This window comes from Thamnophis sirtalis, unplaced genomic scaffold, assembly GCF_051295495.1.
Source record: "Thamnophis sirtalis isolate CommonGarterSnake01/CBP01778 unplaced genomic scaffold, rThaSir2_p1.2 scaffold_1, whole genome shotgun sequence".
Classification (NCBI taxonomy): Eukaryota; Metazoa; Chordata; class Lepidosauria; order Squamata; family Natricidae; genus Thamnophis; species Thamnophis sirtalis.
In genome coordinates, this window is record NW_028261381.1 from 157,148,395 (window position 1) to 157,167,045 (window position 18,651).

The window sequence follows — 18,651 nt, forward strand, 5'->3', positions numbered from 1 at the left end:
CTTTTATTTTGAATTTTACCAATTTATATATAAGTCCTAATAGGTGGGACATAGTGGCTCAGTGGCTAAGATGCTGAGCTTGTCGATCAGAAAGGTCAACAGTTTGGCGGTTCAAATCTCTAGTGCTGCATAACCAGTGGTAGGATACAACCGGTACGTCCCAGTACAGGCATACAGGTGCCTGCTGGGAGCACCAGGTACCTTTTTGGTACGGTGCTCTGGAGGGCCCACCCACCCGCCTGCTCTCCTTACCGCTGTTTGAGCCGATCGGTGCTTTTGCGCACATGCACAGAGCACACGGAGCCTGGGCGACGCTCCGCCAACCAGCTGGAGCAGCGTAGGCGGTAAGTACGCTAATGTGCGCTGCACATGTACTGCGCACATTCACATAGTGGACACTGGGCCCCGTTGCAGCGCACCGGTTGCAATGGGATCCGTAACCCACTACTGCACATAATGGAGTGAACTCCTGTTACTTGTCCCATCTTCTGCCAACCTAGCAGTTTGAAAGCATGTAAAAATGCAAGTAGAAAAATAGGGACCACCTTTGGTGGGAAGGTAACAGAGTTCCATGCACCTTCGGAGTTTAGTCATGCTGGTCACATGACCATGGAGACGTCTTCAGACAGTGCTGGCTCTTTGGCCTTGAAACGGAGATGAGCACTGCCCCCTAGAGTTGGGAACAACTAGCACATATGTGCGAGGGGAACCTTTACCCTCACCTAATATGTGGTCATGGTCTTGTGAAAGAGTTTCAGTTTCTGTCATTTGTCTTAAGGAAAACATTGTGCTTTCCTAAAAATGTTTTTTTTAAAAAATTCTTCCAACACTCTGCAAACACATCAGCTATGGTAAATTTTGATCTTTGCTGAATAATTCTTTCTGTATTTTTAGTCTGTATCTAGAGTCTAGATATACTATACCTATATAGGTAATTACACATTGGTACAATAGTTGTTTTCAGATTAAAAGCCATTTGAAAGCAAAGCAAAGCAAAAGTCAAGATTGCTTGATGTGCTGTTTTTGTGGAATTCCATGTTTTTATCAAGCACTGCTGTGTAATATATCCTTTTAAGTTTTTAATCTCCTTTCCTTACACCAGAAATATCTGGGAGGTTGATTAAATTTATACCATCTAACATAGCATTCTGCTATTTGGGTCCAATTATCCATGACAAACAGTTCCATGAGAATATAATGAAAGCCTATGTCTATTTTTTGAATATTGCAAACATTTTTGTTTTCTTTTCAAAATAAATGCATTGGGTTTTGTTTTGTTTTTGCCAATCTTGCAGATTTTATTTTTCTGGGATTCAGATTGGTGCCATTTAAAACAATTCTTTTAACAGAATAACAGAATTGGAAGGGACCTTGGAGGTCTTCTAATCCAACCCCCTGCGCAAACAGGAAACCCTACACCATTTCAGATAAATGGTTGTCCAATCTCTTCTTTAAAAACTTCCAGTGTTGGAGAACCCATAACTTCTGGATACAAGTTGTTCCACTGATTGTAATATTTACAAATGTACACAAAAGCCTACGCATACATTTTTCTAATTTTGTTTAAAAAATAATGTGGTGGTGTTACTTGGAAGTATATCAAATGCAGTTCCAAGTATTTTACTGGTTTTTTTTTTTTTTTTTTTTTTGCTAGTTCAATTGCCCTAACAAAAGTTTCTTCTTTGTGGGTTAATTGTTCCATTATTAGCTCTCTCTTTTTTGGTATGCTAATTTTATACCCTGAGAATTTAGCAAACCCTTTAATTGTTTTCATCAGCTGTTTTAGTGCATGTTGAGGTTCCATAAATGGTTAGTACTCCATCATCCGTGTAGCATTTTAATTTATATTCCTCTCGTTGAATCTTAATGCTTGGAGAAAAGCATTTCTGAGATCTGACACAAAAGAGGTTAGATGTTGCGGGAATTAGATGCATTTAAAAAAAAAAAAGATGGTTCTAGTTATTCAAAAGTATTTATTGGAAGTGAATTTGTTTGAAGCCTGGCAGGTGCCAAAGCATAGGACAAGGTTGTTGTTGTTGTTGTTGTTGTTGTTGTTGTTGTTGTTGTTGTTTAGGAAGTTAGCACCCTCTCCTAGAAACATGAAATATTTTAGGAAATATTAAAAGGGCAGAATATTTCCCCTAAAAGGGAGGCAGAAACTCACCCCCTCACACCTTTGTCAATGGGCCGTTAAGGCGGTTAAGGCCTGAGCCAGTTTATTCTACGTAACAATGAACTACCTCTTTCAGGCAGAGTCATAATAGGAATCCCAAAGCCCTTTCATTACATCATCACCCAGTAACAGCTCAACCAAGCTTGGGACTCAAAAGACAGCCATGAAAAGTTAGCTAAGATCCCCGCCCCCTCGGAGTATGACAGCCAAATGGGATACATTCCTTACACAGGAACATGAAGCTCTAAGGCCGGGCTCAAGAGAGGGTATAAAACTCAGTCTCTCTCAGCATTTCTTGCTTTTTTTTTTCCCTTCAAGATCTTCAAGGCATGTGATCCCTCCCTCCCACAACCCAGGACCTCAAACCAGTCCACCATTAAAACCATCTTTCCAGAGAGACACCATGTTTTCAATGTCTTTCTCCCCACTTAGAACTGAACCCAGATGGACATTTCCTCCCGCAGTTGTTTTAAAATAGGTGGCAAATGGGATGAAAATACAGAAAATACAGTGTTCAACGGGAATCTCTTATTCTGATGACAAATCTAATACAAAATAAAACATTCGGCTAATTCAAACGTACAGTTCAACCATCTGTTCATTGTGCAATATAAATCATTGGTTTTTAAAGCTGTTTCATTAAAATCTTGCTTGCAATACAGTCATAGATAGTTGTTCAAAGTGCTATTACTCCCACCCCCCTTTGCAAAATCTTATTCTATTGCTTAACCCTTTACTCTTCATCTATGGTTAAAATTCAGTTTGTTACTTTGACCCAAAGTAACAAAGTTTGGTATTGATGTGTGTATAGATTCTACATGTGCAGGTAATCTACGACTTACAACAGTTCATTTAGTGACCAAAGTTACAACAGCACTGGAAAAAGTGAGTTATGGCTGCTTTTCACACTTATAACCGTTGTGGCATCCCCATAGTCACGTTATCAGAATTCAGATATTTGGCAACTGGTTTATATTTATAGCGGTTGCAATGTCCCAGAGTCACGTGATCACCTTTTGTGACCTTCTGACAAGCAAACTCAAATGGGGAAGCCAGATTCACTTAACAACCATGTCACTAACTTAACAACTGCAGTGATTCACTTCACAACTGCGGCAAGAAAGGTCATACAATGAGGCAACTTTCACTTCAATATCTCACTTAGCAACAGAAATGTTGGGCTCAATTGTGGTCGTAAGTCGAGGACTACCTGTATTCTATCTCTTGGTATAGATTCATGTAAAATGGATACATTCACGGCTCCAAACTGATTTGCTAGATTTTTGCTCAGTTTTGATTTTTCCTACTGGGACTCAATCTAAAAGTTCTGCAATAAGCAATATCCTTGGATGTAGGCATTAGGCAATTTCCGCTTTAGTTGCAACAATCTGCCTTTATCCACCTGGGATAAAAGTGCTGAGTTTCAAAGCTAAACATGCTAAGACTAGGAACAGGGAATCTGATATTGTTTTATAGTTTTTGCTTCTTAATGAAAATCATATTTTTGATTTTTTAATTTGAATTTTTTAAAAATTTGATTTTATAATTAAAAGGAATGTGTTTGTTTCATCAGCAGGATAAAGATGCGTTTGAAATAAACTTGATTCTGGGTGATTGGCAATATCTAAATTGCCTTTTTTTTTTTGCAATGGTACAAAGGTTGTCTGAAAATTGTATTTTTCTTCTCACCCTAATCTGCTGCTCTGAAATTGTTCTCCTTTGTAAGCCCTAATAAGTCCTAACCCTGCTTAACATTTTGAGATTGATGTCATCTGAATTGTCCTTAATTAAAGGTAATGAATAAATTAGAAGGAGATTTTTGGAAAAAGTCAACTCAAAGATGAGTATTTTTGAGCTAGATTTCACCAGCTGCTCTTTCCGCAGGTTCCCTTGAATTAATAGTAATTTTAGTGATTCCTTAAAAGTTATTCTTGTTATACAGTTTCCCCCCATTTGGATGTTTATATTTTTTGGTTTCATGCAACTTTCCACATACAGCACACACACTCATTTTCAGATGCATAATTCAGAATATTTTATGGGTTTTCAAATTTTGACCATAGAAGCTCAAATCAAATAAATATTGTTCATTGTTGTCATCTATCACGATCAGAGGTGGTATTCAGCAGGTTCTGACCAGTTCTCATGAACTGGTAGTGGAAATTGTGAGTAGTTTGGAAAACCGGTAAATACCACCTCTGACTGGCCCCACCCCCATCTATTCTCTGCCTCACGAGTCCCAGCTGATTGGGAGGAAATTGGGATTTTGCAGTATCCTTTCCCTGGAGTGGGGTGGGAATGGAGATTTTACAGTTTACTTCCCCTGCCACACCCACCAAGCCATGCCCATAGAACCTGTAGTTAAAAAAAAAAAAAGAATCCTACCACTGATCACGATGCTTGATTTGTTTGCAGAGTTCAGAAATCCACTCTGATTTATTTTATATCTTTCAGTCAAGTGGGGACAGAAATTCAGAAGACAAAGGTGAGCATAATAGAACAGAATATTTTCAGTTCAGGGCTGGACTATGGAGTTCTTCGTGTTCTCTGAGTTAGATGTTTGCTTGCAGATACATCATTACCCAACTAGGTAATTATTATTTATTTAAAACATTTATATAGCTACCTATCTTAAATTGAACTTAGGTGGCTCCCAATTAGCAATAAAAACAATATTAATAGTGAAATATAATACAGAAATGTACTAAAACCATAAACATTAAACAACTGGTACCAACATTAAATGTCTGACATACAGTCTCTCAGAAAATCTTCTCACCCACCTCAATCTATGCCAGGGCTTGGGGGAAAATGCCATGACTAGGAGAGTGGAGATCTGCCAAATTTCAGAGGGAAGGGTATTCCATATGACAGGGGCTGCTATTGAAAACACATGTTTCCTAATTCCCCATAAGCTGATAATATTTAAGGGTCGGGACTAGGACAGCATTGGTGAACCTTTTCGGCACCGAGTGCCAAAACGGGAATACATGTGTGCACGTGTGCCAAAAATTGGAAGAGCAGCCATCCGGTGCATATTTACATGTTGGCCACCTGGTCTTCCGGTTTCTGGCATGCATGCATGTGTGAAGACCAGCTGGCCTGGATGCATGCCCATGATGGCAAACCTATGGCATGTGTGCCAGAAGTGGCACACAGAGCAATCTCTCCGGGCATGTGAGCCATTGCCCGTTGCTCTTCTGGGTTCCGACACACTGGCCAGTTGGTCTTTACACACACGGAAGCACAGGAAATTGAAAGACCAGTTAGCCAGCATGCATGCATGTGCTGCAAACCAGAAGATCATCTTCCTGGCATGCACATGGGCACCGGGCGGCTGCTCTTCCAGTTTCCATACACCCATGTGCATGAAGACCAGCTGGCCCATGCTGGAACCTGGAAGAGCAACGAGTGATGGCTCATATGCCCAGAGAGATGGCTCTGCATGCCACTTCCAGCATGCATGCCATAAGTTCTCCATTGGACATGTGTAAGGACCTGCCTCAGCTACTTCTCACGAAAGCATGACTCTTGAAACAATTTGCATTTCAAAAGGAACTTTTACTGAGAGACAGTGATTGCAGAGACATCAGGCGGGGTCTGAAATTTCCCTTCAACCCCCCACCCTAATGCCCCATGTCTACTGGTAGACAATAACATGTCTCAAAAGTGTTTTGAGAACTCCGAGACTGGATGGTGAGAAGAGATCTTCCTTGAGGCCTTGCAACCTTGAGTAACAGGATGAAACCGGCTTGAGAGGGAGTCTATCCAGATGTCCCATCCTCCCTCCCTAATTCCCAAGTGGTTACCCCAAAAGCGAAAGCATGCAAAACATTCAACGCACAAAGCATGTGGGGGTAAAATGCTATTGGTTCGGACCGGTTCATCGAAACCGGTAGTAAAAAATGCTACCGGTTCAGGTGAACCATATTTCTGATATCAGATGGACGACAATCAGCTGTGACACATGATTTATATTAGCTGGAATCGCCGGATTTCCTGCTTTCTAGCTAATATAAACCGCATGGCACAGCGGATTCCTCCTCTTGCTGTTCTACTTACCTTTGCAGACTCGGAAGACTACAAAATGTTCCTTTTTTAGCGTCCATGCATCCGCTCGGTAGCAGACTCAACAAACTGGTAGCAGACTTCAGAAGATTACACTGCTGGAAGCATGTCTACTCTATCTGATTTGGTAGAAGGAGTAGATGTCCTTACTGAAACGTAGTCCAGCAGATAACTAGCTCTGTATACTTACTCACTCTGATGAAGTTACCAAATTAGGAAATGAGGTGTACAAGCAAACAACCAAGGTCAGAGCTGAGCATAATATTGCTGGCAGACTGTTTGTGGCATATTATGTAGCTCTGTGGACCCATCTGAATATTGAAGTTTTCCACCAAGCCTGTCTGTTCTCACCTTCTCTGCCACCTGGCTCACTCATTCCCCGGATGCTGCTGCAGTGCTTTGATTGATGCTTGATATTTTCTTAGTCGCAAGACAAATATTATTTTTGGGTGTCATCTCCCCATCCATCTTGCTATGGCACATCAAGGGAATTTTCCACCCGGTTTTTCTCTAGTTATTTCAAGCTGTGACTTGAGCAATAGCCTCCACCATTGTTTTATAATGGCTTAGCCAGGAATTGCTAAATATCCTGGTTTTAGTCCCTGCTTGACATTTCAAAAATAGGCAGTCTGTGTAGATATTTTTTTAAAAAAATATTTTCTTCTATTTTATGTCCAATAGAATCCCCCCCTCTCAAATAACTTCTGTAGCACACATGTTGTGGCCTGCCAGCAGCCAGTGGAGCTGGCAGCAGAGTCGGACAGTGAGGAGGTTGGGGAGGAGCATGGGACAGTTCTGGAGGCTGGGGAAGGCTCGGATGAGGGCTCTGCATTGGAGGCAGAGATGGGGGTTGAAGCTGTCTGGCAGAGATCAGGTGCCTATGGAGCTAGACAGCAGTGAGGAAGAGGAATAGCTAGAGCCTGTTCCAGAAGTGGGTTGCTCCCGGTTCGGCCCAGTTCGGCCGACCGGTAGTGGAATTCAGGCCTAGGTCACAGAACTGGCAGTGACCCAGGCCTGCCGTGCTGCGAATTGGTATCCTTGCTGCCGCCAGTCCACCACCATTTTAGTTTTTAGTGACTGCACATGCACAGTTCACTGCAAATTGTTCTGCGCATGCACAAAGAACAATTTACACTTAACAGCGCGCACACACACGCACATTGTGTGGGGATTGTGGACTGGTAGTAAAGCCAGCAGCAACCCATCCCTGGCCTATTCCCAGTGTGCGCATGCGCGGAGCTGCCAGAAGAAAAGAACAATCAGAAATCAGGGTCGACTTGGGAGTAAAGTCACAAGTGGAAGGTAATTTAGTAATTAGTAATTTAATAAATTTATATGCCGCCCAATCCCGTAGGACTCTGGGCGGCTTACAAAACCATGATAAAAGATAAGAGTTAAAAATAGAAAAAGAGAAACAAATTTAAAAACAACACACCATACATTCAGTCTAGGTGGGGCTGGACCTCGTTCATGAAGTCAACAGCCCCAGGCCTGCCAGAATAGCCAGGTTTTAGTGGCTTTTCGGAAGGCCGAGAGAGTGGGAAGGGTCTGGATCTCTACGGGTACATCATTCCACAGGTGATTGGTTCCTCCCATAAGAATTAAAAGGGGAGCAAAAGGGGAGTGTGCCTTTGCAGGAAACAATTCATTCCAGTCTTTCCTTGCACAGCACCTCATTTGGAAAATATTTACATGGCAGCTTTCCAAGGTAGATAAGGTCTGTAGTCATAAATATTCCTTTGAAAGCCTGTTTGCCAGGCCTTGCTGAATGTGAATGAGAGGAATTCACATTCGTTTAATAAAAGGGGTTTTGTCAGGACCAGGACTCTGCCTTGTGCTTTTTGGAGAAGCCTAGGTCAGAACAACTCGTGATCCTCATCTGGTTAAACCTGGACTGAAAATTAATACTAAATTCTAGGGAGACTTAGTTAATGTTTCACATCCTGTGTCCCCCTCCTTCCACACACACAAAGGATTAGAACTCAGCCGCCTGGTGAAATTAAGACACGTGGAGGGCTCTTAACTTTATTTAATGATGATTGTATCTTGTAATCTCTGCATCTACAGCAGGCAATCAGGAAGTCTGTTCCATCGACAGCAGCCAGGTTTTCATTATGGGTTGTATAAAAAAGAAAAGAGGATGAATCCCATCATGCCGACTCCTTAATTTTATTGTCCTCATTAAAGCGCTTTGCTTGGGTAATGAGCAAGATAATACATTTCAAGCAGCATATATAATGAAAAAGGAAGAATAATGAAAAGTTAATTTTGTGTAAATTAAGAGGAAAAATACCTTGAGTTAAAATTAAAAATATAAAGTTTCCTTCTGGGGATTTTGGAGATTAATAACATGGTGATGAATGCCACCCTTATCCATTAATACTTTGCAGGGGAAACAATATTGCTAAATACATGGCATTTTCTCAACCTGTAAGAATATATTTATTTAGGAGCTCTATGTGTATGTATGCTTATGTATGCTTATGTATGATGGATGTATGTTTGTATGTACTGTATGTATGTATGTATGGCTCAATGGCTAAGATGCTGAGCTTGTCGATCAGAAAAGTTGGCAGTTCAGCGGTTCGAATCCCTAGTGCCGCGTAATGAAGTGAGCTCCCATTACTTGTCCCAGCTTCTGCCAACCTAGCAGTTCGAAAACATGAAAAAATGCAAGTAGAAAAATAGGGACCACCTTTGATGGGAAGGTTACAGCTTTCCATGTGCTTTCGGCATTTAGTCATGCCAGCCAAATGACCACGGAAATGTCTTTGGATAGCACTGGCTCTTTGGCTTTGAAACAGAGATGAGCACCAACCCCTAGAGTCAGGAACGACTAACACATATATGTGTGAGGGGAACCTTTACCTTTATGTGTATGTATATATGTATACATAAACATACATAGTGAAATTTCTTCTTGCATATAGTTCTCAACGTACAGCCACAATTGAGGCCAAAATTTTCTGTTGCTAAGCAAAGCATTTGTTAAGCGAGTTTTGCTCCATTTTATGACTTTTCTTGTCACAGTTGTTAAGGGAATTTTAAGGATTGTTAAGGGTTGTTAAGGGAATGTTCCACTGATTAATTGTTCCTGAAGTTAGAAAAATTAATCAGTGGAACAGTTTGCCTCCAGAAGTTGTGAATGCCCCAACAGAGCTGAGGTGGCACAGTGGTTAAATGCAGCACTGCAGGCTACTTCAGCTGACTGCAGTTCAGCTGTTCAAATCTCACCGGCTCAGGGTTGACTCAACCTTCCATCCTTCCGAGGTGGGTAAAATGAGGACCCGGATTGTTGGGGGCAATATGCTGACTCTGTAAACCGCCTAGAGAGGGCTGAAAGCCCTATGAAGCGGTATATAAGTCTAACTGCTATTGCTATTGCTAACACTGGAAATCTTTAAGAAGATGTTGCATAGCCATTCGTCTGAAATGGTATAGGGTTTCCTGCGTAGGCATGGGGTTGGACTAGAAGATCTCCAAGGTCCTTTCCAACTCTGCTATTGTATTGTATTGTATTGTATGGTATGGTATGGTATGGTATGGTATGGTATGGTATGGTATGGTATGGTATGGTATGGTATGGTATGGTATGGTATGGTATGGTATGGTATTGTATCGAATCACTGCAGTTGGTAAACTAGTAACATGGGTTTTAAGGGAAACTGGTTTCCCTGTTGATTTTGCTTGTTAGAAGGTTGCAAGAGGTGATCATATGATCCCGGGGAACTGCAACCGTCATAAATATGTCAGTTGCCAATATTGGAATTTTGATCATGTGACCATGGGGATGCTGCAATGGTCGTAAGTGTGAAAAACTCCCATAAGTCATTTTTTCAGTGACGTAACTTTGAATGGTCACTAAATGAACTGTTGTAAGTCAGGGCTACCTGTATTTACTATTTCCTTCCTCTAGCTGTTTTTATCTCTCAGTTTCACCCTAACCCCTGGAATTCCCTAATGGTTGCTCATCCATGCAGTAATTAGGTCTGACCTTGCTTAGATGTTGAAGACTAGTGAATATTGATCAGATTTTATTCCCTGCTGAAAGATGATTATAGAAGAAGAATGCTATTTGTATTATAAAGTTATAGTAACAGAATCTTACAAATCTGGATGTTCCTCTCTTTTTGCTGCTTTTACATTCAAGAGAGCTACGGGGAGTCAAATCTGAGGCACTTTTTCAAATTACGTTCCTTGCTTTGGACTCAGATTTCTTTCCCCAGTGTCTTGAATGCAGCTCATCTTCCTATTCCTCAGTTATTCTCACAGTCCATTACAACTGTTGAGTTTTCCTTTTGCTTGTCTTTACAGCCCCACCCACAGTGAGGATTATCCATTCGGGCCTCGCCTGTAACATTGAGGAGGAGCGGTATTCGGAAAGAGTGTACACCATCCGTGAAGGGGAGACCCTGGAGCTGACGTGTTTGGTTACAGGCCATCCCCGGCCACAGGTGAGCCTCCTGCTGTGATGATTTGAATGGTCTATCCACCCTGATTTTCTCTTCCATGTTTTTTTTGTTATCTACCTTAGATTGCTACTCAGAAAATGGTAGCGAGTTGGCCAGAGAGAGCTACTGTATGTCTTCTCAGGATTATGATTATAGCAAGATTTTTCTAGGATGTTTTCAGATGTACATGGTAATATTAATGTAGGGTTTAGGTGTATTTTGATTGTACAAAGAATCATTTGTACAGATTGGATCCAAATATTTTGAGATAGAGTTTCAGAATTCTACCATTCAAAGCCAAGTCAGGGAAACGGGCAACAACACTGAAATTTTTTTAGAAGGGGAATATCGGTATCCTAGAAGAAGAAGGATTTCAGCTTTTTAAATCTCACACTGTCTTTTATATTACCTCAGGGCTTTTAATGCTGTGGCATTTCTGCTACTGTGTGGTGTTTTAAGGAGTTCTGGGTTTATCTCTGCTGTTTTTCTAAACTGCCCTTTGGATTGCTTTTTAATAGCATTTCTCTGGTTGTCTTGAGTGAAAAAAGTTGTGGTTTAATTGCTAGTTTGGTGCTTATTTTTGTTGACCAGAGAGTAAGTGTTTCTGAATGGTTGTTTCATTGAAAAGTGTAAACAGTGGCCGTAAATGGTCAGCATTAAAGAGCAACTAAATGAAAATGGGTGAATTGTGACCACAGTGCCTGAAAGCAAGAAACTCTAAGTAAAGAGAATTGCGCTTATTTTAACTTTCCTTTTTTTTTTGTCTCAGTTCTGCATTTTTAGATGTTTTCATCAGTGGTGGAATTTTTTTTTTTTTTTTTTACTACCGGTTCTGTGGGTGTGACTTTGTGGGCATGGTGTGGCTTTCTGGGTGTGGCTTTGTGGGCATGGCAGGGGAAGGATACTGCAAAATCCCAGAGGCTGGGAGGCAGCGGGGTCAGGGCCAGCCTATTTGCTGGTTCTCTGAACTACTCAAAATTTCTGCTACCAGTTCTCCAGAACCTGTCAGAACTGGCTGAATTCCATCTCTGGTTTTCATGCACACAAATCGCACTGAATAATGATGTTTTGGCAGACAACTTCACCTTTTGTTCAGTATTGCTCCTAACATACACAATATTGTGTATATTTTTAAAATTCTGAAGCAATTGTTTTTAATAGAGTATTACCTTCGGATATTGAAAGAAGTGCATAAATCTGCATCAATGAATCAATGAACTGAGTTTATGTATTAGTTTTGGAAGTGCTAACTAGATTACTTTACATTTAAAAGCTAACAGAAAACACAACAAAATGTAAAGGGTTTCATATTGCTCACTCTGAAGAGGCACATTGTTACTGATATATTTCTTAGTTTATTAAGATTCCTATCCCACTTGTCATCCAAGAATGCATGGTGGCATTCATGTCAGTGGTGAGATTCATTTTTTTTATCACCGGTTCTGTGGGCGTGGCATGGTGGGTGTGGCTTTGTGGGTATAACAGGGGAAGGATACTGTAAAATCTCCATTCCCTCACCATTCCTGCAATGGTTATAACTATGAGGACCAGTCATAAGCAATTTTTGTTAGCACCATTGTCCTGTCCTATTCATGGTTTACATTGATCCTGATCATTTGCCTATTCTTAATTTTTGGTAGCAATTGGAAAGAACTAGTGTCCATTAAAGTGGAACTAATGATTAAAAATATCAGTTTATTGCCAATGTCCATGTCCAGTTTTAATTGTGCTTCTGCACAATTAAAGGCTACATATATATAGAGTAAAATCTGTACATAGTTCAGAATTTGCTGCCTGAACTTATTTCTTTCCATCCACTATCAATGAAATAGGAATGAGATGAGACACACGTTCAAAGATAACAGAAGCTGATTCACTAGTCTTGACCTCAGCTAGCTCAGGACATTGCAAAATAGTCAGGCATTCACATTCAATTGTAAGCAAGGTCATAGACTCACTGGCAATCCAACATCTCTTTTGATAATAGACAAAGTCATCAAATAGAAATGGAATCCAGGGGGAATTCCAGAAGCACTCCAGGGGTCAAGTGACTGAGGTCCCAGAAAGCTATTTAGAGACCATGGCCAATGCATAATTACTGTTTCAGCACTGACATCAACAATGACTACTTTTCTTTTATAATGAAAACCCTAGGCTGGCTAATTATGAAACTAAAGCTCTTATAAAACCAAGTCCCAACTGTCAGGCATCTCAGAAGAATTTTTAACTTGATCTTAGTCCAAAAGCCAAAAGCCTCTGAGTCAATCTTTATTTACTCATTAGAAGATTTGGTCCATTATATCTTATTATATCCATTACATAAATTATATAACTACATCCGATGGTGCATGCTAGAAAACAGCTTTTGTCCCTTCTCATGCAATCCCTTGTTCAGTGCAGGAATCTATTCAACGCTCCCTGTAGAACCATAAAATGAATGAGTTGGTTGACATGTCTATTTCCTGCACTCTTTGAGGTTTATCTTTGCTTTAGAAAAGTGCAGATTGCTTTCCTCCTCGGCAAAGCAGCACACAATTTTGTCAGCTGCTGTTATACATTTTGAGTATGGCTTTAGTATTTTTCTGGAATATTGCGAAACTCAGCAGAGGTTTGGTATTTGTCTGAAACAGTGCTAAGTCCACATCCATCTCCTTCTGAAATGTGTTAAAGCCTTTTCCATAAGGAGCCCAACTATCCAGAAATATCATCTGACAGTCAGGCTTTCATTGAACAGTCACGCAAAACACTTGCACAAAAACAGTTTGAGTAGAACAATAAACTGTGTTTAGTTGTCTCAATTCTAGGGACATGGTGGCTCAGTGCCTAAGATGCTGAACTTGTCGATCAGAAAGGTCGACGGTTCCGTGGTTTGAATCCTTAAAACCATGTAACGGAGTGAGCTCCCGTTACTTGTCCCACCTTCTGCCAACTTAGCAGTTTGAAAACACGTAAAGTAAAAATAGAAACCACCTTTGGTGGGAAGGTGTTTCGTGCACCTTCAGTGTTTAGTCATTCCGGCCACATGACCATGGAGATGTCTTCAAACAGCACTGGTTCATCGGCTTTGAAATGGAGATGAGCACTGCCCCCTAGAGTCAGGAACGACAAGCACATATGTGCGAGGGGAACCTTTACCTTTAGTTGTCCCAAAGGTGCTTTTTCAGGAGGCAACTAGACTTTCTTCCTTTATCTTTTGAAGACGTTTCTCTTCTCATCCAAGAAGTTTTGTCAGCTCTGACTGGATAGTGGAGAATTGAAGGATTTATATTCCTTGTAGACAGCTGGTCATTTTCATCCTTTTAGAGGGTCGTGGAAGCACTTGGAGGTTTATCTGTGTCCTCAGGGTCACCTGAGTGGTGCTCCTGGTTCCTGTAGTCTGCAATTTTTCCTCTGGAAATCCATTCCTACTCCCGCATCATTCAAAGGGTGTGTCCTAAACAGCACTTAGGAGATACTCACTTATTGGCTGGCGAAAGCTGATGCTGATGTTTCTTGAAATCCGTTAGAGCAGAAATCTAGTATCTAATCCTAAACAGGGAAACTTGGATGGAAGTTGCTCATTAATAAAAGGTGAAGAAGAGTTAGTTTTGAGGGAGATTTTATCTGTATTTGGTGAGTTTCTGAACGCAGGTGGTCCTCAACTTACAACAGTTCATTTAGTGACCGTTCAAAGTTACAATGGCACTTAAAATGATTTGTGACTATTTTTCACATTTACGACCATTGCAGGATCCTTATGGTCACATGATCATATGCAGATGGTTCATATTTGTGATTGGGACAGTTGCAATATCCCAGGACCGTGTGGTCATCTTTGGTGATCTTCTGACAAACAAAATTAATTGGGAAGCCAGATTCACTTAACAACTGTGTCACTAACTTAACAACTGCAGTGACTCACTTGACAACTGTGGCAAGAAATATCATAATGCGGGGCAAAACTTACCTAACAAATGTCTCACAACAACAGGAATTTTGGGCTCATTTGTGGTCATAAGTCAAGGACTACCTGCATTCCTGAATGATTTTCCTGGGTTGGACTAACTACCAAATGTCCAGCATCCTAGCAACTATAGCAGTGATGGGTAACATTTTTGTCCTCGCATGCCGAAAGTGCATGCATGCACATGATAGCATGTCCTCCCCCTGCACATGTGCATGCAACACCCCTCCCCCAGGTGCTCCATTTTGAGCCTAGCAGGCCTGCCTGAAGCATCCTGGGACCAAAAATGAGGCACCGGGGGGGGGTAACCTCCCATGCTCCCCCCCTGTGCATGCCTACACTGTTACAAGAGTTTTATATTGGCCTTGTATGTAGCTTTATTCCTCTCTAGCATTCATCTCAATTGTTCAGCGATGCATTTCCTGTCTCTCTAGGATTTCCCTCTATCTGCTCCTGTAAGGGACTTCCTGTTCCTTTTGGATGTATATTGATGGCTTGTATAGTGTTTTGCAGAGACCCCAAAATCAGCTGGTTGGCGGCTCATGCTTGGTGGAGCTCAACTAGGGCTTGCATGCCAGCAGAGAAGCCTCCATGTGTCACCTGTGGCACACAAGCCATAGGTTCGCCATCACGGAACTATAGGATGTAGTCAGAGAGCCCTTAAGAAAAAAGAGGGGCTAACATTCAAACTTAAACAGTGACACTTGTCTAAAATATGCAAAGAGGAAGAAAAAGAAATAATAGAACTGACCTTACCAAGTATATTTAAACATTCAGCATAAACATAGATTACAGTTAAATAAATATATCTATGCATTCTAAGTTAGATATGAAGGGAACTGGATATCATGGTGACTGCCTATCTGATTTGAAGGCTATGGATGCCATGCTACATTTAGATATTCCTAGGCAGTGCTAGAAAGAAAGCAGCTAAAATTTTTAAAAAAATCAAAAGAATAAAAAGAATATAGCTAAATATGCTGTGTTTCAGTGTTTGCATACAAATGCTGGAAGCCTGCAGGCCAAAATAGGCGAATAGGAATGCCTGATCTTAGAAGACACTATTGACCTAATGGGTATCACTGAAATCCAGACAGGGAATCTGTTGGTCCCTTGGATGATGAAAAGTGGCTCGGAGGCAAATAGGAAATAGCAGAGAAGCTGAATAAATTCTTTGCCTCCATCTTCACAGAAGAAAAATTGAAGGAATTCCTTCAGCCCGAACTTTTCTCAGGAAGGGAATCAGATTAACTGAGCCTTAAAAATGTAATAAGAGAAGATGTGTTAGGCCTTATGGCAAATTGAATGTCAACAAAATACCAGACCTTATGGCAATGATGGCTAATCTTTTTGTCACTGGGTGCCGAAAATGTGCGGGTGCACGAGTGCACCCTTAATGCAATGCATAGCAACCCCCTGCGTACCCCGCCCCCATGCATGAGTGCGCATCCCCGTGTGTGCTCTGCCACCACGCATGTGTGTGACACCACTGCGCTCCCCCTTCCCCCATGCATGCACACGACCCCCTGTATACGCCCCACCCCCATGCACATGTGACCTCCCCCTGCTCCCCCCACCCCTGCACATGCGCACATGACCCCACCTGCATGTGCCCCTCCCGCATATGTGCAGTAGAGACCTGAAAATCAGCTGGCCGGCAGGAGGTACGGTGGAGCTGAGCTTGAATGACAACTTGTATGCACGCAGAGAGGGTTCTGGGTGCTCCCTGTGGCACATGTACCATAGGTTTGCCATCTCGGCCCTATGACATCCACCCAAGGAACCAGGCCCTGATGAACATCCACTGAAAGGATTTAAAGCTGAGATTTTAGACACTTTAACTAAAATCAATCGACCAATCAATCAATCAATCAATCAATCTTAATAGAACTAGAAGGGATCTTGGAGGTCTTCTAGTCCAATCCCCTGCTCAAGCATGAGACCCTATACAATTTGAGACAAGTGGCTATCCGGTCTCTTCTTAAAAACCTCCAGTGATAAAGCACTCACAACTTCTGAAGGCAAGCTGTTCCACTGGATAATTGCCCTCACTGTTAGGAAGTTTCTCCTTAATACCAGGTTGCTTCTCTTCTTGATTAATTTCCATTCATTGTTTCTTGTTTTGCTTTTTGGTGTTTTGGAAAATAAATCTTTGTGGCAACCCCTCAAATACTGGAATACTAATATCCTGTCACCTCTGGTCCTTCTTTTCTTTAGACTAGCTCTCTCTATGTTCAGCCCCCATGGTTGAGGACTGGAAGATAACCAATTATTTTGACTGACTGGGAAATTATGAGAGTTGAACTCTACACATCTTCTAGTTGCCAAGCTTGAGAAACACTGGCTTAACTTCTAGGCCCTGAGGACATGACTCTGCCACTGGGCTTAGAAGGCCACCAGTGGTGGGTAGCTTTTACTGTGACTTTGTTGATCTTGACAGAAAGTTGGATTGCTGACTGTGTTTATTGTTTTCAGGTGTTTATTAATGACCATGTATTTTTGTCTTTAAATTGTTTTTATTGAATGGCTGTTCTGAGCTGTTCTGATCTATCTAGAGTCCGATAGCTGACCTGGGCAGCCATACAAATCACATCAAATGCATACATACATATATACATCTATTTTGGTGAAGATAGTGTAGAATGCTATTAAAGATGAAATTAACAAAGATTTAGCCTTATCAATGCAGCATTACTAAGGGGAAGCCCTAGACTAATCTACTAGGTATTTTTGAAGGTGTTAATGTTGTTAATGATTTTTCTAAAAACCTTTGCTAAAATACCTCATCAAAGATTTTTTCAATAAGTTTAACAGTCATGGAATAAAAAAGTGTGCCTTCTTCTGGATAAGCAAATAACTGAAGAATAGAAGGCAAAGTATAGAAGTAAAAGAATAATTCTTACACAAAATGTGAGATAAAATTAGCTGGGTCTCCCTCAATGTTCTATCCCAAGTCCAATGCTTTTTAACATACTTATAAAGCATCTGAAATTCCCTATGACTGGTGGAATAGCCAAGTTTGTTAATTACCCTAAATTATCTAGAGTAGTAACAACAGTAAGGAATTGCAAAGAGCTTCAAAGAGATCTCTGCACATCAGAGGAGTAGACATCATCAAAATGGCAGATGACATTTCACATGAGCAAATGCAAAGTGATGTACATTGGTGCCAAACCCCTTAACTACTCATACCAGTTAATGGGCTCATAGATAGTAGTGACTGATAAGGAAAGAGATCTTGGAGTAAATAGAAAAGAGCTTATTGAAAGTGCCAGCCCAGTGTGTGCATTTGCTATATATATAAAAAAAATGCCAAACAGCATGTCTGGGATAGTAACAATGGTACTCAAAGTAGAGATGCTAATACCCTGATATACAGTCCATCAATGATGAAACCACCTCTGGAATATCATGTACAGTTCTGATTGTTGCATCTTCACAAGAGTATTATGGAGCTAGAGAAGGTTCAGAGGAGGATAACGTAGAAGATTAAGCAGGTGGAATAGCTTCTCTTTGAGCAAAGTTTGCAATATTTGGAGTTTTTTGGTCTTAGGCAGGGTATGGATAAATGGACAAGGTGAAGCTAGTTTCCCCTTCCCAACATACTGGAACCAGTATTATATATATATTTCTTTTTGCTGTACTGATTCTTCCAGGATCAGTATATACATTTGGCACCAGTGGTCATCACATCAAATTCCATACACATGCACATGTGCCTACACATATACACACCAGTGGTGGGATTCATGTAGGTTTATCACCGGTTCGCAACTGTGTGTATGTGTGCCTTTTGACCATGCATGTAGCTTTCCGCTAATGCACTCTGCTCATGCATGCAGCTTGCACGCATGCACATGGCATAGAAAATGAGGCTATATAGGACGTTTTGGAGCCGAGGCAGGTGGGCGGGCCCACTGGCAGTTTGGTGCTACCAGTTCAGGCAAACCAGTCTGGCTTTAAAAAAAATGGGTTGGAGTCATTCATTGAAGTCAGGAGGATCAATGGCTATTAAC

At 41.1% G+C, this 18,651-nt stretch overlaps 1 protein-coding gene across 2 annotated transcripts in view; it reads left to right on the top strand.

Moving 5' to 3' along the window:
• Window positions 1–18,651, top strand: part of MDGA2 (MAM domain containing glycosylphosphatidylinositol anchor 2) — a 583,552-nt gene that overhangs the window by 186,694 nt on the left and 378,207 nt on the right. For both annotated transcript variants that reach the window (XM_087729078.1, XM_087729069.1), the window contains exon 2: window positions 10,556–10,695. In XM_087729078.1, coding sequence (XP_087585204.1) covers window positions 10,556–10,695 — 140 coding nt within the window. The remainder of the gene's footprint in view (window positions 1–10,555; window positions 10,696–18,651) is intronic.